General features: G+C 39.9%; 1 protein-coding gene across 8 annotated transcripts in view; it reads right to left on the bottom strand.

Annotated features, from left to right (window-relative positions):
- The window catches only part of agap1 (ArfGAP with GTPase domain, ankyrin repeat and PH domain 1), a 766,011-nt gene that overhangs the window by 352,497 nt on the left and 388,810 nt on the right, over positions 1–24,704 (bottom strand). For all 8 annotated transcript variants that reach the window (XM_043693252.2, XM_043693251.2, XM_043693245.2 and 5 more), the window contains exon 3: positions 12,668–12,755. In XM_043693252.2, coding sequence (XP_043549187.1) covers positions 12,668–12,755 — 88 coding nt within the window. The remainder of the gene's footprint in view (positions 1–12,667; positions 12,756–24,704) is intronic.

The raw sequence follows: 24,704 nt of genomic DNA on the forward strand, positions 1-24,704 counted from the left end.
CAGGAATGAAAAGCTTAACGTTTGAGGACTCTGGGAATATACTTGATGGAGTTTAGAAGGATGAGGAGAGATCTGATTGAAACTTACAGAATACTCAATAGCCTGGACAGAGTGGATGCTCGAAAAAGGACCCAAGGGTAGAGTCTTAGAGTAAAGGGAAGACCCTTTAGAATGAAGAGAAGGAGAACATTCTTCAGCTAGAGTGTGGTGAATCTGTGGAATTCGTAGCCACAAAAAGTCTGCGGGGGCCAGGTCATTGAATATATTTAAGACAGAGATAGATAAGTTCTTGTTTGCCAAAGGGATCAAAGGTTACAGAGAGAAAGTGGGAAAATGGGGTTGAAAAACTTATCAGCCATGATCAAATGGTGGAGCAGACTCGATGGGCCAAATGGCCTAATTTCTGCTCCTGTAGTCTTATGGTCTTATTTCCTTCATTAGTGAATCAGATGGATTTGAATGAGAATGGTTTCAGGGTTACCATCTGCTGTATTGGGTTTGAACATGGATATTACTTTTAGATTACTAGCCTAGTGACAATGCTTTTTTAGACTGCGGTTCACACAAACCCCCTTTACTGTTGCTACTGAAAGACAAATTGCTCGCTGTTGACTTGCGAGGAGTTTCTCAGAGCTGTTTTCTTTTGGAATAAATAGGTCAATAATATACAGGTTGAGTCCACCAGTGGCAAGCTTGGCCTGTAGAAGTAATTGACAAGACTTTAACTCAAAACTCACTCCCTTACATAGAGCTGAAATTGTGCCCCACCAGTTAAGAACTCACATCAGTGGAAATCTTCGTGCAGGTCTACACAATGCAATCTAGATTTCTCTGCCACACACGCAGCTGAAAGGTACACAATTTCGCATTCAAAAGTTAAACTTCAATAGTAATTCTAATAGAGTCTTACATAGCGAATGATCTGCAGCAAGGTTTCAATACAGAAATGGCTGGATACCAGAAACATTCAGGAAACAAACCTTCCTATGCTTGGCTGAACGTATGGAAGTAAGTCAATTTTTTTTGTAATTAAGACACGAAACAGTTTAGAGCAAGTTTGTGGGAACTAGGCTACAGCCCCCTCCTTCTGTGAATCTCCATACAGAAATACATTTGCCATATAGGGAATGCAACAAAGGGTTTTCCAAACTGATTTCTTGGATTCTGGGATTTGCCTGTGAAGAGACAATAAGGAGACTATATGTTCCGGAGTTAAGATGAATGACAGATCATCTTATTGGAAGATACAAAATTCTTACAGGGAGTAGCAGGGTAAATAAAGGAAGGAAGTTTACTAGCTGGAAAGTCTAGAACCGAGAAGAGTCTCAAAAAAAGAATTTGACCCGATAAAAGTGAGATAAGGGTAAATTTCCACTCAGGAAGTGAAATCTCTATTTCAGTGATCTCTGGAGGCCCAGTTTTGAAGTATATTCAAGACAGAGGTTGATAAATATTTCTAGATCTCTAAATTTTAAGGGTGGCATGGTGGCTCAGTGGTTAGCATTGCTACCTCCCAGTGCCAGATTCCAGCACTGGGTGACTGTCTTTGTGGAGTTTGCACATTCTCCCCCGTCTGCGTGTATTTCTGCCGGATGCTCCAGTTTCTTCCACAGTTCAAAGATCTGCATATGAGGTGGATTGAACATGCTAAATTGCCCCTTAGTGTCCAGGGATGGGCAACTAGATGGATTGCCATTGTAAATGTGGGGTTATGGGATAGGGAGGAGGACTGGGTGGAATGCCGTGAAGAGATTGGTGCAGACTGAATTGGTCAAATCCACACTATAGGGATTCTATGATTGTACATATTGAAGCTATCATGGGATATGGAGATAATGTGGGAAAATGGCATAGAGACAAAGGTTGAATGGTGCTGCAGGTTAGGTGGGCCAAGTGGCCTACTTCTGCTCTAGATTTTTTTATGCTTCTATGATTCTGATGAACGACATTTTCTGATCTGGATTTATTAGACTGTAAAGAAAAGATTTCACAAACAACGAGCTACTTCTGCTCATTGTTAATCTGTACTCTGATGGGAACCTTTCTATGTATTGCACACTTAATACAATTCAATGCAGCATTGACCATGAATGAATCAGTATTTAAGATAGTGATTCTCTGTGCAACTTGATTTTCTGGGTTGGCAGGAAGAGGGGGATATTTTTAATAGTTTCAGTGCCTTTATTTCTATTTCATTCTATGAAGAAACCTTGGAAAGAACCTTCAAAAATATAATTTTAAAAAATGTAATGAACTGACTAAAGAAGCAGAATTTATTGTCCTTATGTGGGAGAAGCTACAGGAAAGTTTGAGAGAGGTGTTTAAAAATCTCAAAGGTTTAGATGGAGTAAACAAAGACAAATTGTTTCTAATGCTAAATGGAATGAGGTGTCAAACAGAGGACAGAGACTTAGGGTGTTTGGCAAAAGAATTTTTGAGGCAACAGGAGGAAAAATTACACGTAACAAGTGGTTAGGATTTGGAATGGACTGGCTACTAGATACAGAATCAATGATAGCTTTCGAAAGGAAACTGGAAAAATATGTGGAAAAAAAACTGCAGGAATATAGCAAAGAGCTAAAGAGTGGGATTGTTCTTTGAAACTCCTGATGAGCCTAATCGCCTCCTCTCCATGCTGTACTTTTCATTCATGATATATAATGGCTTAACTATATGTTGCTGACTAGATTTAATGCACAACAAGACTGCACTGTGCTACTCTATAGAAGCACCAGAGATAACAATTTGCAAGAAATATTACTGCTCAACAAGCCGCAATAATTAACTGCACAGAGACATCAGGTAGCATTTCTGGGTCAATTCACTTGAGTTGATGCCATGCATGCTGTCAAACGTGGTAACATGCATAAAAAGCTTATTGAATGGAGAACAACCACACCACTTTCTCTGGCAAGCACAAATTACCTCGCTGACACCATGAGAGCAAGTAATTTTTCACAAAACGTTTACAGGCCAGAACAGATATAAAATGGCGTCCAACACCCCATGAGGTGAGATAGAATCCCACCTGAAAAAAAAAGCCACTTTGGTGAGGTCATAGTCATAGAGCTGTATAGCATAGTAGCAGACCCCTCGGTCCAACTCATTCATGCTGACCACATATCCTAAATTAATCAAGTCCCATTTGCCAGCATTTGGCCCATACCTCTCCAAACCCTTCCTATTCATATATATATCAAGATGCATTTTAAATGTTATAATTGTACCAGCCTAAATCACTTTCTCTGGAAGTTCATTCCATTCACACACTACCCTCTGCGCGAAAAAGTTGCCCCATAGGTCCCTTTCAAATCTTTCCCTTCTCACCCTAAACCTATGCCCTCCAGTTTTAGACCCTCCATCCCATGCCCCTCATGATTTTATAAACCTCTAAAAGGGTCACCCCTCACCTCTGATGCTCTAGGGAAAATAGCCAAAGCCTATTTCGCCTCTCCCTATAGCTCAAATTCTCCAACCCTGACGACATTTTTTAAAATCTTTTCTGAATCCTTTCAAATTTCACAACATCCTTCTTATTGTGGACCAGAATTGAATGTGGTGTTCCAAAAGTAGGCTAACCAATGTCCCGTACAGCCACAATATGACTCAATGCATTGATCAATAATGGCAAGCATACCAAATGCCTTCTTCACTATCCTGCCTACCTGAGACACCACGTTCAAGGTACTATGAACCAGCACTCCAAGGTTTCTTTGTTCAGCAACACTCCCCAGAACCCTACCATTAACTGTATAAGTCCTGCCCCGATTTGCATTTCCAAAATGCAACAATCGTATTTATCTGAATTAAATTCCATCTTCCAACCCTCGACCCATTGATCCATCTGATCAAGATTCCATTGTAGTCCGAGATAACCTTCTTCGCTGTCCATAACATTTCCATTTTTGGTGTTATCTCCAAACTTATTAACCATATTTTCTACATTCACATCCAAATCATTTATATAAATGACAAAAAGCAGTGGACTCAGCACCAATCCTTGTGGCACATCGCTGGTCACATGCCTCCAGTCCGAAAAGCAACCCTCCACCACCTCCATCTGTTTTACACCTTCGAGCCAGTTCTATATCCAAAATGGTTAATTCTCCTTGTATTCCATGCGATCTAAACTTGCTAACCAGTCTACCATGCAGAACACTGTCAAATGCCTTAAGTCCACATAGATCATGTCCACTGCTCTGCCCCCATCAATCCTCTTTGTTACTTCTTCAAAAATCTCAAGTAAGTTTATGAACACAGCCATGTTGACTATCTTTGCCTATCCAACTGCACATAAGTCCTGTCCCTCAGGATTCCCTCCAACAACTTACCCACCACTGATGTCAGGCTCACCAGTCTATAGTTCCTGGCTTGTCCTTATCACCTTTCTTAAATAGTGACACGTTAGCCAACCTCCAATCTTCCGGCACCTCACCTGCGACTATTGATGATCTAAATATCTCAGCTAGGAGCCCAGCAGTCACTTCCCTAGCTTCCCTCAGAGTTCTCGGGTACACCTGATCAGGTCTTGGGGATTTATCCACTTTTATGCTTTTTAAGATGTCCAACACCTCCTCCTCTGTAATATGGACATTTTTCAAGATACCACTATTTATTTTCCAACATTTCATATCTTCCATATCCTTCTCCACAGTAAACACAAATGCAAAATAATGGGGTGGCACAGTGGCTAGGGGTGGCACGGGTGGCTCAGTGGTTAGCATTGCTGCCTCACAGCGCCAGGGTCCCAGTTTCGATTCCAGCCTCGGACGAATTGTCTGTGTGGAGTTTGCACATTCTCCCCTTGTCTGCGTGGGTTTCCTGTGGGTGCTCCAGTTTCCTCCCACAGTCCAAAAATGTGCAGGTTAGATGAATTGGCCAGACTAAATTGCCCGTAGTGTTAGGTGAAGGGGTAAATGTAGGGGAATGGGTCTGGGTGGGTTGCTTTTCGGAGGGTCGGCGTAGACTTGTTAGGCCGAAGGACCTGTTTCCACACTGCAAGTAATCTAATCTAATCTAATCATTTAGTATCCCCCCCATCTCCTGCGGTTCCATGCATTGGCAGATTTGCTGATCTTTGAGGGGCCCTATTCTCTCCCTAGTTAGACCATAAGACATAGGAGTGGAAGTAAGGCCATTCGGCCTTAGTTATCCCTTTGCCCTTAATTTATTTGTCGAATTCCTTTGGATTCTCCTTAACCCGTTTTGCCAAAGCTATCTCATGTCCCCTTTTTATCCTGCTGATCTCCCTCTTAAATATATTCCTACTGCCTTTATACTCTTCTGGGGATTCACTCGATCTCTGCTGTCGATACCTGACATATGCTTCCTTCCTTTTCTTGACAAGAGCCTCAACTTTTCTAGTCATCCAGCATTCCCTACACCTACCAGCCTTGCCCTGACAGGACCACAGCATCTCTGGACTCTACTTATCTTATTTTTGAAGGCTTCCCATTTTCTGGCCATCCCTTTACTTGCAAACATCCAGCTCCAATCAACTTTTGAAAGTTCTTGCCTAATATCTTCTAAAGTAGACTTCCTCCACATTAGAACTTTAACTTTTAGATCCGGTCTATCGTTTTTTTATGACTATTTTAAATCCAATAGAATTATAGTCACTGGTCCCAAAGTGGTCCCCACTGACACCTCAGTTACCTGCCCTACCTTAGTTTCCAAGAGTAAGTCAAGTTTTGCACCTTCTCTAGTAGCTACATTAACATACTGAATAGGAAAACTTTCTTGTACACTCTTAACAAACCCCTCTCCATCCAAGCCCTTAACACTATGGCAGTCCCAGTCTATGTTTGGAAACTTAAAATCCCCTACCATAACCATCCTATCATTCTTACAGATACCTGGGACCTACTTACAAATTTGTTTCTCAGTTTCCCACTGACTACTGGAGGGTCTATAATACAATCCTAATAAGGTGTTCATCCTTTTCTTATTTTTCACTTTCACCCAAATAACTTCTCTATCCATATTTTAGGACTATCCTCCCGAAGTACAGCTGTTAAGGTTTCTCTCCTTTCTTACACCCTTCCTCCCTCCCTTCTCACCCCCTCAACTTTCTATCCTTCCTTTGCATCTATAGCCTGTAACATTAAGCTGCTAGTCCTGTCCATCTCTGAATCATGTTTTTGCAACCACTATGATATCCCAGTTCCATGTACCCAACCATGCACTAAGTTGATCTGCCTTACCTCTAAGGCCTCTTGCATTGAAATCAATTATGTTTAATTTATCAGTCCTGCTTTGTTTTCTACTTTATTGCTGCCTGGCTTGACTGTTTAACGTTCCTTTTCCCAACTGCACCAGACTCAACTGATCTCATGAGTACATCCTGCCCCTACCCCTGCCCCCCCCCCCCCCCCCCCCCCGCCACCCATTCCTCCCCCCGCAGTGCAATCTGCCCTTCTTATACTGGCCACTTCTATCCCAGAAGAGATCCCAATGATCCAAAAATGTGAATCCTTCTCCCCTACACCAGCTCCTCAGCCAATGACTTATCCACTCAATCCTCCTATTCCTACCCTCACTAGCTCGTGGCACTGGGAGTAATTTGGATATTACTACCCTAGAGAACCTACTTTTTAAATTCCTGCCTAACTTGCGATGTTCTCTCCTCAGCATCTCATCCTCTTCATATGTCGCTAATTCCAACTGGTCCTTCTTCCTTTTCAGAATATTCTGCAGCCTCTCCAAAATATCCTTGATTTTGACATAAGGGAGGCAACACACCATTCTGAGGTCTCATGGTGCTGATGAAAAGTTCTTCGCAGGAAAACTATATCTCATCAGTAGCTGGTAGCTTCAAAACAGCATTGAAGAAAGCCAGTTGAACTGAAACAAAATCATTGAGTGATTCCAGGGAGGCCCTTGGATATTTTGCAAACAACTTCTCAAAAGCACCTCAGCAACAGGAAGATTTTGAATTTTTTTCCCAGTCAGGAAGCAATTATCCTTCAGAAGAAGAAAACTGTTGCAGAAGATGGGAATAGTAGCACACAGACAAAAAAATGTACAGGCAGCTACATCTTCCAGAAATACAAATATGATGTTATTGAAACATCATAGGCTGCTGCCTTACATTACAGGACATGTCTAACATAAAGACTGTGGGGGAGAATAAATTAAGTGTGTAGCTTTGTTATTGAAATCTCAGAATAAATCAGTTGAAGAGAAGCTTTTAAATTCCACCACATGTTCCTTCCTTGTTTGTTACATATACCTTCTGTGTTTTCCACAAGTACCTAGATCCTCAGGTGGCACACATCAAAAAAGACCCTCAATCCTATCAAAATATCTATGTGAAGAGGTCACGGAGAGGAGTGTCAGTTGATTGCTTTTCTTCAACACCTGTTTCTCCTTTGAGGCAAATGCAAAGACAGAACACAGGAGCAAGAGTCGGCCAGTAGGCCCACCTAACTTGCTCCACCATTTAGTACAAATATGGACTATCGTTTAGCTAAATGTCATATACCTGATCTCTTATTATACCTCATACTACTTTGAGGGTCTAGAAATCTATTCCTTTCTTTTTAAAATATATTCAGTGACTTGGTCTCCACAGCTTTATGTGGTAGAGAATTCCACTAGTTAACCAACTTCCGAATGAATAAATTATTCCTCATCTCACTCCGAAATGAAGTACACATATCCTGACACTATAAACCCCTTGGTGTAGATCCCCTATATACAGGAGAAACAGCATCCTTAAATACAGTACATCCAACACTGTCAGAATTCTATACATTTCAATAAGGTTCCTTGCTCATTCTTCTAAACTCCAGGAAATATGGCATATTTGATCTAATTTCTCCTCATTCAACAATCCTGCCATCCTAGGAATTGGTGTGGTGAACTTTCACTCCACTCACTATATAAAAGTATATCCTATGTCATGCAAGACCACCAAAACTACCCACAATACTCCATGTTTGGTCTCAAGGATAGTGAGATGTAGTTTTAACTGTGATAAGACAAACTCCCATACTCAAACCCTCTTGCAATGAAGACTAACATACCATGTGTTTTCCGAATTGTTTGCTGCACCTGCATGTATGCTCTCAGTGACTGAATTACAAGAACACCCAGATCCCATCATACATTAATATTTCCAATTTAATATGCTGCTATTCTGTTTTACCTACTTAGTTTCTGCTCTACATATGATATGTACATATCATCTTTAGCGTAACAAAACATCTATGGTGCTTCACAAAGACATTATAAAACAAATTTTGACATGAAGATCCATAAGAATGTATTAGGGCAGATGACAAAAGGTTTGCTTAAAGAGCTAGACCTCTTTAGCAAAGGCGGACAGTGAGGTTGACAAGGCAGAGGGCTTTAGGAAGGGAATTCTAGAGCTTAGAGCCTATGTAGTTTATGTCACCATCACAAAGTGAAATGAAAAACTGGAGATTCTCAAGTGGTCAGAATTAGCAAATCATGGATATTTCAGGATGGTCACTGGGCTGGAAAAGATTACAAAACTGTGATTATGGAAGGATTTGGAAACAAAGATAAGAATTTTAAAACTATGGCATTGTTTCATCAAGAGCTCAGCACAACATTAATGGACAAATGGGATTTGGTGCAAGCAAGGAGACAGCAGCATTTTCAATGTGGGAGGCTTGTCAGAATTGCATTGAAATAGTTCAGTCTAGAGTAAATGAAGGCAAATATGAGAATACCAATTGCCAAGAGTTGAGGCAGAGGTGGAGGGACAGAATGTTATAAAGGTGGAAATAAGAGGTTGCAATTTCAGCTGAGAGTAACATATGGTATTGAAAGTGCAAACAGTGGGTTCAGCCTTACGTCAAATGCCATGGAGATGGATAAAGTCTGGCAACAAAACAGAATCTATGGTGTGACCGAAAACAACTGGATTCGGTCATTCTAATATTTTAAGTAGCACTCGATGCAGAAGGTGGAGTCTGAAGAGATAGGGTGAGGTAGTGCTGGGTTTCATCAGCGTACATGCAGAAACTAATACTTTGTCACTTTTGTTAATGTCACTGAGTGACAACATGTAAGTGAGAAATAGGAAGTGGTTGAGGATGGATTCTTCGGGGATCCCTGAGGAAATTGTGGGGGAACGGGAAGAGAAGCTATCAATGGCAAATCTCTGGTATGATTGGAGAGATAAATGAACAAGCGAGGCTAATGTTGAGAAGAATGAGGAAGGATAGTTGCCTTTGTAACAGACAAATGGGATGAGATTTGTGCTTTCATCAAAGCCATTTCAATACCCTGAAAGGGTGGGATACCCAACTGCCCATGACATGATTTCCATGTTGTGAGAAGGAACTCAATGCGTTGAGAAAGAAAAGCACAGAAATGCACTCTTACATTTTAGCAGTTTTCCCACCTGAAGTTGGTGGAGATAAGAATGTGTTGGCAGAGGAAAAAATCTTGAATTAATAGGTTTCCCTGAAGTCAACCTCCTTCAATAGAAAACGAAGGCTAATCATGTCAAACTGCTAATTAGAGTATTGGTTCTCCACTAACTACACTCCAGGTGGCACTTGTCATGGTGTTACCATGGCAACTTCTCCGTGTTTGCACTGCAATTCCATTAGCCAAAAAAGATAATCAAAGAACAGGAATTATTTTCTCCAGCAACATTCAAAACAGAGGCAGAAGTTTTCTACATTCAATATAAATGAATAAATACAGGCAGTATTTGCCAGGGAAATGATTATTCTGACAGAAAACATGGGATTTACTACAAGGTGCCTGATAGACAAACAGATTGAGATGTTTCAACATTACAAGGATGGGCACACTGAACAATCAGAACTGTACTGTACAACATTGGAACCTCTTCCTTCTTGAAGAGAGGATTGCTGCTGCCACGAATATAGTGTACAATTACCTGCATCCATGTCTGCAAAGAATGGAACAGCCAGTCATCAGTAACAATATGACTGAAGGCACACATTTACTGCTCCTAAATTGCCTAGTGTATGCCAGTAAGCCAAACACAACTGCACAGACAGTGTTTCTTTTTAACTTAATCCCTCTGGATCATTTGTGCATGACCTATTTTGTACAAGCGTGCACATCTAAACGTCTTAACCTGAATATATAAATTAGAAGCCTGAGGTTGCTTCCCGTTCAGTCATTTGGTTGGCAAACTGCAACATCCTTATTTTACTAAATATTGAATGTTTTTCTTAAAACAGGGCACCTAACATTAATCTATCAAAGTGTGATATGAGCATGGTTTGAAAACAGTTCAAACTTAGGAGTGGTTTGAGAGTTCCAAACGCAGGAAATAAAATCAGTAAAGTGGATTTCAATCATACAAATACAGTTTTATTTACAATGCGTTACTTGGGAAATAAGGCTGAAGCAGATAATTCTTGACTGTGTATCAAGAGATTTTTGGGCTCTACAAGTTGCTGCAGCTGGTGAAAAGATGTGGTTAAATTAAACAGAGGTGTCAAGCTCCAATTCTGAGCTATGTCAAACCAGTGGAATACAGGCTGCTCCAACAGCTTTCAATGCCCTACAGTAGGCAGTAATTGGATAGGTTAGGATGCCACAGCATTCCCATTTGACCTGAAGCAAATTCTGTGGAGAAAGACAGTTAAGTGCTGTAAAAGCAATCAAACTCTGCTGAAGAGGAGCAAAGAAGTACATTTGTGTGGAGGTACATGGGCATACATTGTTTGGACTCATTCCCAAATATTGGCTATTAGAGTGAGAAATATGGAATCACATCAGAGCAAATGATCAACACCATGAAGGGATATGAAATAAAGCACGAAAAAAATGCGAGGAACTAAGTGGAATCACTTGCCTACTCTCACAACTCAATAAGTAATCACAGACTAACGGAAAGCAGCCAAGCTTTTATGAATACAACGCTTTAAAATGGCTTTTGGAAATAGAAAAACATAGCTTCACAGACAAAATACACCTCTCCACACAAATGCACCATTAAAATGGGTGAGCTATTTTAAATCCTGCATTAAATTTAAGATCCTCCTGTTCATTATCACAGACTATTTAAATTATTAGTACATTGAGATAAAATTAGCAAGCTGGTTTGTAAATTTCAGATTGCTCTTGTTTAAGCAACGCAATGCTTAACTGTTAAACTGGGTAGATTTTGATGATCAATGTTAACAGAATGACTGTCTGGGAAGCAAATGAACCTGGAGATATTCTGATAGCTTTTGTTATTTTGGAAAACAGTCGGTTTAACCTTTAATAGTTAATAAAATGTTCCAAGGTAATTTCAGCAGAACAAAGCAACACACGTTTTTAGAAAGATGCATGTTGGTAAGAGAAAAAGACAAAAAAATTTGATAGCAGCTGAGGTAGAAATTTAGCCCTTTTTGACAGCACACACTAACCAATAAAGAGAGGCAATTACATAATTATAAAGCAGTCTGTAAACAGATAGAGACACAAGAATTGCAGATATATTCAAAGCACACCACGATTTAGGGGGAGGAAGTAGGAAACAACTAAGGATCATATTAAAATATATTACCAAATTACTTTCATTCCAGAAGTATGAATCACAAAATATCCCATGCATTATTCTGGGTATAAAGACCAAATATAAACCACAATGCAATTAAAAGCTTTCAGTGGTAGGTGTGAGGGAGGGAGAGGATGACAGCTAATGCAAGACAAAAGGTAAAAAAGTAACCTCCATCAGTACATCTTATCCCATTAATATTTTTCTCTTTTTAACCTTAAGTTGTAGATCTGCTCATTTTAACAGACTGTGTGCTAAGGGAGCATGGAGAATATCATGAGCAACATGTATAATATTCAGAAATGACATTCTAAAGTCATCATTGGAAATTTCAAAATATAAAATCTATGTGAGAGGAACACATGTCCCACAGTTGTGATTAAATCAGTCAAGATGGGTCCTACAACTGCCAGAGCACTGGGCAGGAGAATGCTGTTTCCAGACAATTACGAAGTATGTTTATTTAAAATGAAGCTCAATATCTAATGAACATCTCCTATACTAATCAATAATTGAGTGAAGTGTTTATCATCCTGTAACTCAGTGGCTGCTGTTACATAGCAACATAGGTGCTAGTTCACACAGCCTTCACTCAATCAATCAGTCATTCTTTACGTCAGGGTATTCCACAAAAAGAACATTAAAACTAAGGCTTTTGCCACAAAGACACTTTGGCAGATAGTGGTCTGGAGTGGGAAATTTGGCAAGATTTCCCGAGACATCAAGATTCACTGCAGTACCCAAGGGTGAACCATTCCATAGGAGATTAGATAACTCAGCATGGGAAAGCTTTGAGACTTGGAACTATCACAGCACACGCTGTGGTGCATCTAGCTACTGAATAGTAATGAGTACAATTCCATGGACTATTATCCCAGCACGATCCGTACAATTTGAGGGATTTCAGTCAACTGAGCACAATCTGTACAAATTGGGCCAAGAATCAGCTAGCTGGCCTTTATTCATTAGGCGAAGACCTGGTGATTTTACCTGTGTGCTAAATCTGAGCAGCTCTATTTAACATTACTTGTATATTAAACTAGCAATAATTAATCTGTATGGCTGCATCTCGACTGAACAATAGAAAGGTCAAAAAAGTATCTTCAATTGATCTCTAAGTCTAAACCGAAACAACTCAATAAAATGAAACTGCTCTTTGCTTACCCTCAGGTGATTCCTCCTGAACGTACGTTCCTGTCAGATATCGATGGACCAAGGCAGATTTGCCACTGGCTAAATTACCGACAATTCCCTGAAAGACAAGATTCAGTGTCAATGAGATATCTTTCTACCTCAGGGACAGTTTGGAACATTATAGCCTCAGGTTGTGTCTCACCACTGTGGATATTATACAAAACATAAAACCAGTTTATGTGGAATTCCAACTGGAACACTCATATCCATTAGCTTCATGACTTCACTTTGAAGGAGAGATTACAACCTCTAGCAATCATTAAATAATTAAACATCTCTGGAACTTAGGAAAATTCAACAAACCACTTTAAATGGTTATCACAGCTTCTAGTACAGCAACAATTGAACATCTCAATGTAATCTGATATTCAATTGATTCTGTACCTTCCCATTTGCAATAACAGTTTTACAGATAACACAGCAATTTCTGCAAGGCTTTAAACAAAATCCTTAAAATTCTGCATACAAAAAGTATTTAGGTCGATATGCAGTGAGGCTGCCAAGGGTTTAAGGGTTAATTTCCAAATGTTCTCTCTGTCTTCTGCTTATGCAACCTACTTTACAAAAAACTGCAGCCCAATTCAGTCAAGTCCTCGCTTGATCATCAAGTTTAAAAAGAAACAAACATCTCTAGATTTTCCAGGAAGCCTCATTTCGAAACAGTGCAGTGCATGTGCTGTACAGACCACAAGCTGGTCAAGGAAAGAAATCCAATGTCAAGGGAAAACAACCATATTACTGCATGAGAGCAAAGTGCTGACTGATTGGCATGTAGACTTCGAACGTTATAGGCAGTGTCATGTAAAAAGGAACCAGTTATATGATGACCGACAGTTAACTGTAAATCTTTGCTTCAATTTTAAACCAGTCAAGTTAAATGCAATTGGTCAAGGTCTTACCATGGGAAATGTCCCAGAGAATAACTGTAATTGTGATTGTGTTTTATTGAAATAGATGTCCTGTGTTGTATATTCTTCCTGACTACAAAGAACAAAACACTATGTATTGATATATATAGCTTTGTTAATGTACACACACAAGATTGATTGACAATCTTAAATTGGCTCAGTATAATTCTTTTCACACAGGATTATCCAGCAACTGTTTTCCAATTACAGAATCACACCTGAAATTAGACACTATTGTAAGATTTACAAATGTAGACTGGCTGGGGATGGTTAGTAACTTGCATGTTGGGAACTGTCGAAGGGATATATTGCTTTATACAATCCAAGGTTGTTAGATGTCTGTGCTACAGCTGGTTTTGAGCAAGCTTTTCACCTATATCATGAATTTTGAAGAGACCATATAAGCCTTCCATTTTGATAACATTCTCTTTTGACATTGCTAGCCTATTCAATGAAGTGTAGTTACATCAATATTGCAGATATATGATAGTGATCTATATCTGCTGCTGTTTTGTGAATCAGTATTCTTTGAACCAATGAACTTAGCAACTTGAGCAGTTAAGCTCCTTTCAACAACATCATGTAGGCCAAACCAATGGTGTTGCCATGGGATTTCCATGAGGCCAACTATCTCAAATATCTTTGTTGGGTTCTGTGAAGAATATGTTTTTGAAGGAATGGCACCTAGCCTCCGATTCCTTGCATATTTTCAAAAGTAGAAGATATGTCTATTTTATTGAATCTGCAGCTGAATGTAAGGCCCCTTTCATTAATGCCCTAGTTGAGAAATTGGCCAAGGGTTGTCTAGTCTTCGAAAGCTACCTTCCCTGTTTAGATTAGATTCCCTACAGTGTGGAAACAGGCCCTTTGGCCCAACCAGTCCACACACCAACCCTCCGAAGAGTAACCACCAAGACCCATTTCCCCTCTGACTAACGCACTTAACACTATGGCCAATTCACCTGACTTGCACATCTTTGGACTGTGGGAGGAAACCGGAGCACGCGGAGGAAATTCACGCAGACACGGGTAGAATGTGCAAACTCCACACAGACAGTTGCCCGAGGTTGGAATCAAACCTGGGACTCAAGCACTGAGGATGTCACCTAGACAGGGGACGAAACGTTTGCAACAAAAACTTCCAGCTCGACGAACAGAACCACAGCAACGAGCACCCGAGCTACAAATCTTCTCACAAACCTGGGACCCTGGTGCTGTGAGGCAGCAGTGCTAACCACTGTGCCACCGTGCCGCCCCCGTGGGCATTGGGATTTCTGCAGTTCCGTGCTCTCTAAAATTAGCTTTGTTGGCAACCTTATAAGTAGGGCCCAGGAAACATTAATTTTGCAAACTTTCTGCTGAAATAAGGTGCATCAAATACTTAGGTGCAGTACTGTCAGAGGTGCTGCCTTTTGGATGAGATGTTGAAAGCAGTCCGCAAGTCTGTACTGAAGATTCCATGGCACGACTTTGAAGAAAAGCAGGCAAATTCTCCTCAGTATCCTGCCCAATACGTATACCCTCAGACAACATCTCAGAAATAAATTATCTGGGTCATTGTCTCATTGTTATTTGTGGGACCTACCTGTGAGAAAATGAACTACTATATTTCTCACATTACAATAACTTTGTTGACTGAAAATTGTTTTTAGACTTAAAGGGATCGGGGAAGGTGTTCTATAAAAGCAAGCTTTCTTTCAATTTCTTTATTTTAAAATTTGATTCCTAACATGCTTCTCTAACACTTTACTGAAAGTTCAAAACATGTACAGAGTACTGTGGCTCCAATGCTCTTCATGACTCAGCTTTAATGAATCCCACGGCTATTAAAGGTGACGAAAAAGGGCGAGTAACAGCAAAGAGGCCCACAATCAGCAGAAACCAACAAATTAAACAGAATCGCAGGTGGCCCTTTGCACATTGTCCTGGTAGGAATATAGTAGTACCCTTTAAGCAATTCCACTGAATTGTAATAGCACAAGTGCCATGTAACTGCAGGAGATTTATCCCTTCCCCCTACCCAATTTCTTTTTCTCTTATTCTTTGATCCCTTAGGACCATTCTCAATCCTATGACCAAAAGGAACAGGGAATGGAGCTGCTTTGTATTCTCATTCTGCCATTAGTTGCTTCTGGGAGGTATATTCAAGAAACCTAGCAATGCCAAAGAGTACAGCTACACTCTCACTTTCTGGCTAATCATTCTATCACGCTAGATTAAAATATACAGGATTCAACTGTAAACTGTAACAGGCCAACATAATCTACACTATTTTATTAAAAAGTGCACAGACACACACACCAAAAATTTCAGCTACAGATGAGACACAAAATGTTGCCTCATTAAGCAACTTCCAGCCATCACAGACTTATTCAACAAGATTTTCTTTCCGATATCCTCTCCAGCAGAATACTACTCAACTGCACAATTGAAGTACTTAGACATCAGCTGATACAAGAGGACACCGTTCAATTCTTGAGCTTTTCCACAGCAGGATATTGGCATAGAATCTGCCTCTTGTGTGTGACAGGGTTCATTACTGAGCCAAGGGTGGCAGAAGGTTGGATGATGGGCTGCTTTATCAGCCTGGATTCATGCATGAAACCTTGGATTTTCTCTCATTTTTGTTCATCAGCATCTTAGTTCCATAATTTGTAAAGGCTGTGGAAAGCCTGCAATGTTCTACTTACCCTTTTTTCCCCCTCCAGTTTAGTAGTCCCTTTTAATTATCCTTTCATTTCAATTTTCATTTGCATATCATCCTTCCTTTGCTGCATGTTTGCACTCCATGCTTCTGTCCAAATCCTTATGATTTGAAGCACAAAATCAAACCCAACTCCTCCAGTTTTGCTATAATTTCTTTTGTTCAACAATTGCAGCACCAAAAATATATTTTTGAAGCTCTCATTTCAGTATAGAAATTATGATTCCTCCCTTTAAATCAAATTCTTCTATCTCTAACTTGTAACTACCAGCTCAACATTTGAGCATTGCTACATTTTAGTACTTTAAACAAGGAATGCAAGTAAAAATGTTCGCTTTTCAAAGAAAAACACGATTTAGGCTTTAGCACTTCCAAGGAGCTTACAGTCAGAGCAATATTCTGCTTTCCTGTTGTTACGATACTGGGTAAATCCTTCTGATAATTTAAATCAGCCACACAGAAAAGTCCACTTCGTGCCATAATCTGTTAAATTTCAAGAGGCAAAGAACTATCTCAGAAGTAAAAATTAACAATTTTATTCTTTAAGTCCAACAGAGAACATTTAAGCAAAACTATTTACAACTCCTTTCTCATAAACCTATCTGGTAGATGTTGAGTTTCTTTGAAAAGTAATCCCATCATCATCTCCCTGTAGCAGTCTAGCTCCAATTCCTATGTCACTAGCATCGATGGCAACTTAGAAGGTTTTGAAACATTGGTGTGGTGGTTAACATTGCTTTTAAAATCTCAAATGCCTCCTGGCATTGTTCTGTCCACCGAAACTTTGTGTTCCTCTTCAGCAAATCGGTTAACGGTGCCACTACACTGAAGAAGTTTGGAACAAACTTCCGATAGAATCTGCTGAGCCCCAAGAATCTTCAATGGCTTACGTCTTTACGTTCCCTGGCATCAACCTTCCATGACCAATGTTGTGTCTCAAGAATGTTACCTCTGCTTTTGCAAATTCAGTTTTGTTTAAGTTTATTACCAGTTTTGCTTCTCGTAGGTGTTCAAAGAGCTCTGCCAACTGTACCATGTGATCTTTCCAGGACTTACTAAAGATCACCACATTGTCTAAATAGACTGCAGTTTGTTAACTCAGCCACAATTCTGTTCATGAGCCTTGGGAATGTGGGGGTGTGTTCTTCATTCCAAAGGGCATCACTTTGAATTGATATAGCCCATTTGGGGTTACAATCACAGAAATGTATTTCGCAGTCTCTACTAAAGGTACTTGCCAGTAACCATGCAGTAAGTCCAACTTGGTGATGTAACTGGCTTGTCCAACTTGCTCTATACAGTCCTCCAATCTCAGTATTAGATATGAGTCCAATTTTGTAATGGCATTGACCTTCTAATAATCCACTCAAAATCATCGAGTCCTGTCCGGTTTGGGAACTAAGATGATTGGCGAACTCTACTCGCTCTGGCTCGGTTCGATGATATCCTTGTTGAGCACGGCCTCCACCTCCCTCTGGACCTGTCTGGCTTTGCAAGGATTAAGCCAATAGGGGTGTTGTTTTATCGGAACAGTATTTCCTATATCTATCTCATGTACATAGTATTAGTCCTCCCCATCTGATTCTTACATATGTCTTCGTACTGCAGTAACAAACCTTTCAAATGTGTTCTTTGCTCCTGAGACAGATAGTTTACTGACCTATCCCACTCCTCAAGGACTTCATTTTTTTAAACATATTTTGAGGCACATCAAAATCCACAACATCTGAACTCTGCAGGGCAGTAACTAATACCTGATAGTGTTTTTCTACTTGGCACCTTTACCAGACAGTTCAGCTGACTTGATTTTTTTTTCCTCAATTTGATAGGGACCACTAAACCTGGCTTTGAAGGGATCTCATATCACTGGTAACAGTACTAACACGTCATCCCCTAAGGAAAACAGCTGAGTCTCAGAGCTTTTATCGGCCACCTGCCTCATTCTATGCTGTGCCCTCTTTAGGTGCTGTTTAGCTAACTCACCTATTCGATTTAATCTCTCCCTCTCCTCCGCCACACAATCTAAGTGTGGGATCTCTGACTTTGGTCCTGTCAATTTCCCTTTAATTAATTTCAAAGGGCCTCTCACTTCATGACCGAATATTAACTCAAATGGAGTAAACTGAGTAGATTCATTTGGGGCACCCTAATGGCAAACAATACGAATGGGATATCTTTATTCCAATCATTCGGGTAATCCTGACAGTATGCTGTCAACATGGCCTTCAAGGTCTAATGCCACCTTTTTAAAGCTCCCTGGGATTCAGGATGATACACACTGGATTTAAAATGCTGTATACCTAAGCTATCCATGACCTCCTTAAAAGGAGGTCTAGCAGTAAAATTAGACCCTTGGTCTGACTGAATGTCTCTGGGTAGTCCATATAGTGTGAAGAAAGCTACTAAATCCTCAACCACCCTTTTTGCCTTGATACTCTGTAATGGAATTGCCTCCAGAAATCTGGTAGACATATCCATTATGATTAACAAGTACTTGTTCCCAGTACTCGGGAGGGGATCTACATAATCAATTATAACCCACATGCAAGGTTTTTTGAATGTGGAAATTGGCAACAAAGGTGCTGGTTTGATTACCGCCTGTGGCTTAACTATCATTTGGCACGTATGACATGTACGGCAAAAGTTCACATTCTTCTGCATTCCAGACCAATAAAAATGTTTTTGTACCTTTGCCTGAGCCTTTTGTACCTTTGCCTGAGTCTTTTGTACACGTAAGTGACCTCCTACATATAGGTCATGTGCTACACATAACACTTCTTGTCTATATGCTACCGGCAACACAACCTGGTGTACTTCAGCCCATTTCTCCTTGGCACTAACCTGCCGTGGTCTTCATTTTCATCTTAAGATTCTATCTTTCAGATAATAACCCTCAGGAATATTGTCTGCCTCCTTTTCGGAGTACACATTCACATATATATCTTCTATCATCTTGTCTTTCTGTTGCAAGTCCCTTAGCCATTCAGGACTAAACAATTCTGCCTGACCTTCTGCCTGTTCAGGTTTTTCCTGCACCATTACGTCAAACAAGGTTTCCGCTAACTGAACCTCAACTCCTTCATCTTTCTCTTCAGTTTATTGCTTCATGAAGTGACTTAGGATAGTGGGATTTTGTTACTACATAGTCTGGGAAAATACTTGGATATTTTTCTTTTAACTCCTCAGTTTCTTGATCTCCACAACAAGGGGTGTCACACCCACTTTGGACCCTGTTAAATCATTCTCAAGAACAAACTGGATTACTGGAACTGACTCTGTCAATCACTCCCACTGTTACTTCCCCAGTCTTAAGTTGGCACTCCAATCTGACCTTACATAGGGGGTACACTAAATTTCTGTCCATCTATCTCACAAATTACCACACTCTTGGGTAACGGATGAGAAAGCATGCAAATGTGCTCATCTCTTCCTTTTAGAGACAGGTTAGATCCTGTATCTCTCAAAATTATAATTTCTTGCCTTTCTCCCCCTTTATTTTTGAGTAAACTTTACCCTCACAGGCAAATTCTTTATAGAGATCAGGCACTAACTCCCTTACCCAGCCCTCGCCTTGGCTGTGCACACTCCTAGTGCTCCTTGGTTTTCTTGGGGTTTCCTTTACTACTTTCACTAATGCCATTGGCTTAGCTTCTTTGACCCTATCTTTTATCACAATATCTTATTTTAATGACCTGCACTGGGACTTCACTTTTCCCACTTTACCACAGTGGAAACATCTGATGCCTTTCACCTCCTTTCCACCCTCTTGAACTTCTTTTGTAACTTGTGGTAAAACACTTACCAGTGTTCTCTACCCAGTAGGATCTCCCCTTCTCCCAACTTCTATCCCTCACAGGATGAAATTCTTGCTGGGAGCTTGTCAAAGGCATCAACATGTATTCATCTGGTAACTGTGTTGCTTTTCTCACTTCCTGAACCTTCTGTCTATCCACATGAATTCTTATCATCTCTGGAAGTGAGTTTTTAAACTCCTCCATCAGAATACCCTCTCTTAGAGCCTTATAGGTCTTATTTGTAAGGCCTGCATCCATCCATCAAAACAACTATGTTTATTTCTTTCGAACTCAACATGAGTCTGACCTGGTTCCTTCTTTATGTTTCTGAACCGCGTCTGTACGCTTCTGGTACCAATTCATAAGCACTTACAATAGCCTGTTTGACCTCTTCATAATCTCTTGACACCTCATCTGACAGCGCGACAAATACCTCACCAGCTCTGCCGACCAGTTTAGGCTGAACTAGCATTAGCCATAAATCCTCGGACCACCCCATCTGTCTAGCCAATTTTTTCAAATGAAACAAAGAGGGCTTTGACATCTTTCTGATGAAATGTGGCAGAGTTTTGACACATTTGTATATATCACTACCTTCTCTTTTAATCTCTATCCTGTTAACTTGACTTTGCTGACTAAGGCGCAGCTCCTCAAGTTCAAATTCTCTCTCTTTTTGCTCAGCTAAGAACGTTCTTTCTTTTTCTTCTCTTTTTCTCTCGCCCTTTCTTTTCTCTCTCTCTCTCTCTCCCCCCCTTTCTTTTCTCTCTTTGCTCAGCTGAGAACCTTCTCTCGCTCTCCTTTTCCTGACTCCCTTTGTTTATCTTCTAACTCCATTTTCCTCAATTGTAATTTAATCTTTTCTAACTCTACTCCACTTGTCTGTTTCTCTGACACAGAGGTGTTTGAGTAATTCCCTTACAATTTCAGCTTTACTTTTATCCTTTGTTAAACCCAATTCTAATCGGTTTGCTAATTCTAAGAGGATGGTCTTTTCTTTCTAAACTTTTTTGGCAAATTTGGGAATCATCTTCAAACCCCAAAACCTCTCTAGCAATTCTAAGAGTCATTTCTCTCACTTTTAATTTAACCAACCACAAGTAACTTAAATTAACCAAATTCTCTCACATATTTACAGATTTAGGACACTAACTGGCAAGTGTTTGAAAATACTGGGCTTTTGTCGTACCCTGAATCTATTTGAATCTATCCAAATCTCAGACTGGATCTGTCAAAACCTGTTCAAATCCCAGACGAGCCCCCAAACTGTTATGACATGGGTAAACCCCTCTATTAATTTAAACCGGCCACACAGAAAAGTTCACTTTGCGTCGTAATCTGTTAAATTTCCAGATATCACTATTTAAAGTAAAAATTAACAATTTTATTCTTTAAATCCAACAGAGAACATTTAAACAAAACTATTTACAACTCCTTTCTCTTAAACTTATCTTTTACCTCCCACTCTACAATACTGGTCAGATAAACAAAATTAAGATTTACAAAAAATAATGACGTTTCAAAACCAGCCAGCTTTGTCGATTCTCCTTTGTAGATTTTCCTCTGTATTTTCCTGGGTCATCTTTTCTTTGGTCTTCTGCTGCACAACCTTTCTTATGGACAGGTACCTTTCAGAGAGCTATTCGGCTAGCAGCCTGTACTTGTTGGTGCTTTTTGTTGTTCTCCCCCAAACTGTTCAAAATGTCCAGTTTTATACCACCAAAACATTGTATCATTTCATTAGTTTTAGATTAGATTCCCTACAGTATGGAAACAGGCCCTTCAGCCCAACAAGTTCACACCGACCCTCCGAAAAGTAACCCACCAAGACACATTTCCCTCTGATGAACGCGCCTAACACAATGGGCAATTTAGCATGGCCTAAACTGCGCATCTTTGGACTGTGGGTGGAAACCGGAGCACCCGGAAGAAATCCACGCAGACTCGGGGAGAATGTGCAAACTCCACACAGATAGTCGCCCGAGGCTGTAATCGAACCTGGGTCCCTGGTGCTGTGAGATAGCAGTGCTAACCACTAAGCCACCGTGCGATTGTTCACCCACTAATAGGGAACGTGAGCTGGGTTTAGACCGTTGTGAGACAGGTTAGTTTTACCCTACTGATGTTGTGTTGTTGCAGTAGTAATCCTGCTCAGTACGGGAGGAAGCGCAGATTCAGACATTTGGTGTATGTGCTTGGCTGAGGAGCCAATGGTTCAAAGCTACCATCTGTGGGATTATCATTCCAAACAGTAAAATTCTAATTTGATTAGAATTTGGTATCTGGGGCATAATATAAACTGATTGCCTGAATTTGAATTGTTTTTGTTCCATGGCAACACAACTCCAGTTTTCTGTTTCAACCAAATGTGACATTTTTAAATTGTTCAGCACACTCTGTGCTTTCAGTTAGTCCTTGCCAGCTTTCTCTCTCTCTCTCAAAGGTACAGTACACACCTACATCTTCATAACACTGTCGAAATGAAGAATCATGGCAGATTGCTGAGAATAAAAGAAAATTCATACAATTTATAATTTGCACAAATTATATTTGTATCACACTTTCCATGACCATAGGATGTCTCCAAGTGCTTTACAGTAAATGAAAATTATTTTGACATGTATAACTGTTTTGAAGGAAATGCTTCATCTGATTTGCACAAAGCTTGCTCCTATGAACAACAACGTAATAAAAATCAGATATTATGAGACATTGATTGAAGGTTAAATATTGACCAGGACACTAGGGATTGCCATCCAGGTCTTCTTTAAAATATTGCCTTTGGATCTGTTACCTCTGAGAGGACAGCGCTCCCACAGGGGCTGTTTGCTCATGTCCTGAAGAGGGATTTGAACCCTAAGTCTTGTGTCTCATAGTTGGTTGACATTAAGATATAAATTAATTACAAGCCCAGATTAACCATTAAATCAGTGAATATCTATTCTATTCCTTAGTCTGATCATCACTTGCATTGCTAGATTTGTTCATGCAGTATTTTAAAAGGAATAATATCCCTTCAAACATTTAAGTGTCAAGGGCCAGGAGGATGGATTAAATAAAAAGATTGCAAAAGTGCCAGTTATATGAAGTGTTACAGATCACTAAGCCAAGGAATTGTGCCAAGTACATCAGCATTGTGAACTCACCTGTTGTTTTAGCTGCTGGTTAAACTGAAGCATATTTGATACAAAAGACTGAAATTCGACAAGTCAATATTGCAGTAAGCGAGAACACTGAAGTTTACAGGACTGACGTTTCAGAATTTGTAATGTAAGAACAGAATCTCCAATTATAATACACTACTGATAAGAGTGAGCCTCAGCACGTTCAGCAATTCAACATCTCTTTAGAGTAGACTGATCCTGTTTGAAACATTAATCAAAACATTGCTATGTCCAAAAGATTATGGGCATAGACAGGAAGGAGGATAATTTTTAGTGAAGTAAGAATGGTATTTAGCCAAAATCTTTACTGAAATGATTCAAACAGACAATGACAAGACCAGGAAGATCTGAATCTGAGACTTGAGAAGAAAAGGGAGATGCTAGTGCAGTGGCATAGCCACTGGGTGAGTAATTTAGAACTCCAGGCCAATGTTCTAAGGACATGAGTTCAAAGTCCACCTGAAGTCAATAAAAAAAATCTAGAATAAAGAATTGGCCTAATGGTGCCTGGAATGACTGTCGACTGTCATATTTAAAAACAAAACCCATCCAATTCACTAATGTCCTTCAGGGAAAGGAAATCTGCCTCCTTGTCTACATGTGACTTCAAATCCAGAGCCCTTTGGGCAGTTAGGGATTTCCAACAAATGCTGGCTTGACTAGTAACAGCCACACCAATGAACACATTAAAAAAGGGAATGAGCAACAGTTTACAAGGATAGAGGGCTTGAGGGTAAGTTTGTTCAAGATGGGAGGTGGAGGCAATATTGGAAAGAAGAGGAATCACCTTACAACATCAGTTGGTATGGGCACCAGAGAGGAAAAGCGTTAGGAATGGTTGAAGCATTACATAAATATAGCCTTATGAAATCTTTCAGATAATGGAGATTAACTGAGACCAAAACAACACAAATTTAACAGCAAAGTTGAATAAAAACTAGGATTAATAATACTAAATAAAATTAAGAAAGATAGAGAAACAATGATTGGAATGGTGTACATGAATATGGACAAAGGCCAGCAGATAATATAAAAGATAATACCAGAGGTTGTGAAAGCACAACTAAAGTAAATAGCTGACTGAATAGAGGATAGGAATGCTTAAGAATAAAAGGTAAATCTGGTTGTGGAGAATGGTATTATGGCAGAGGTATATTAAAAGGTGGTGAACGCTGAAAAATCTGCCAATTTACTGAAAATAAGCTTTACCCTTACCATTGACAATCACAGGCATAAACCTTATACCTGTGGGTGGCAGTGTGACCAGACAATTCAATTTACAATGTATTATGGTACCATATTAGGTTGAAAAGCAGCAGATTATATACTGTATACCACCAGCCAACATTCAATTGAGGTGAGCATCCACACAATGGGTCTATAAGGCAAATTACAACCAGGGTAAATGAGATTGTTAAAACTTTCCAAACTCAGCAGGTT

This window comes from Chiloscyllium plagiosum, unplaced genomic scaffold, assembly GCF_037043375.1.
Source record: "Chiloscyllium plagiosum isolate Xiang-an unplaced genomic scaffold, Cpla_swu_hap1 HiC_scaffold_7, whole genome shotgun sequence".
In the NCBI taxonomy this organism is placed as follows: Eukaryota; Metazoa; Chordata; class Chondrichthyes; order Orectolobiformes; family Hemiscylliidae; genus Chiloscyllium; species Chiloscyllium plagiosum.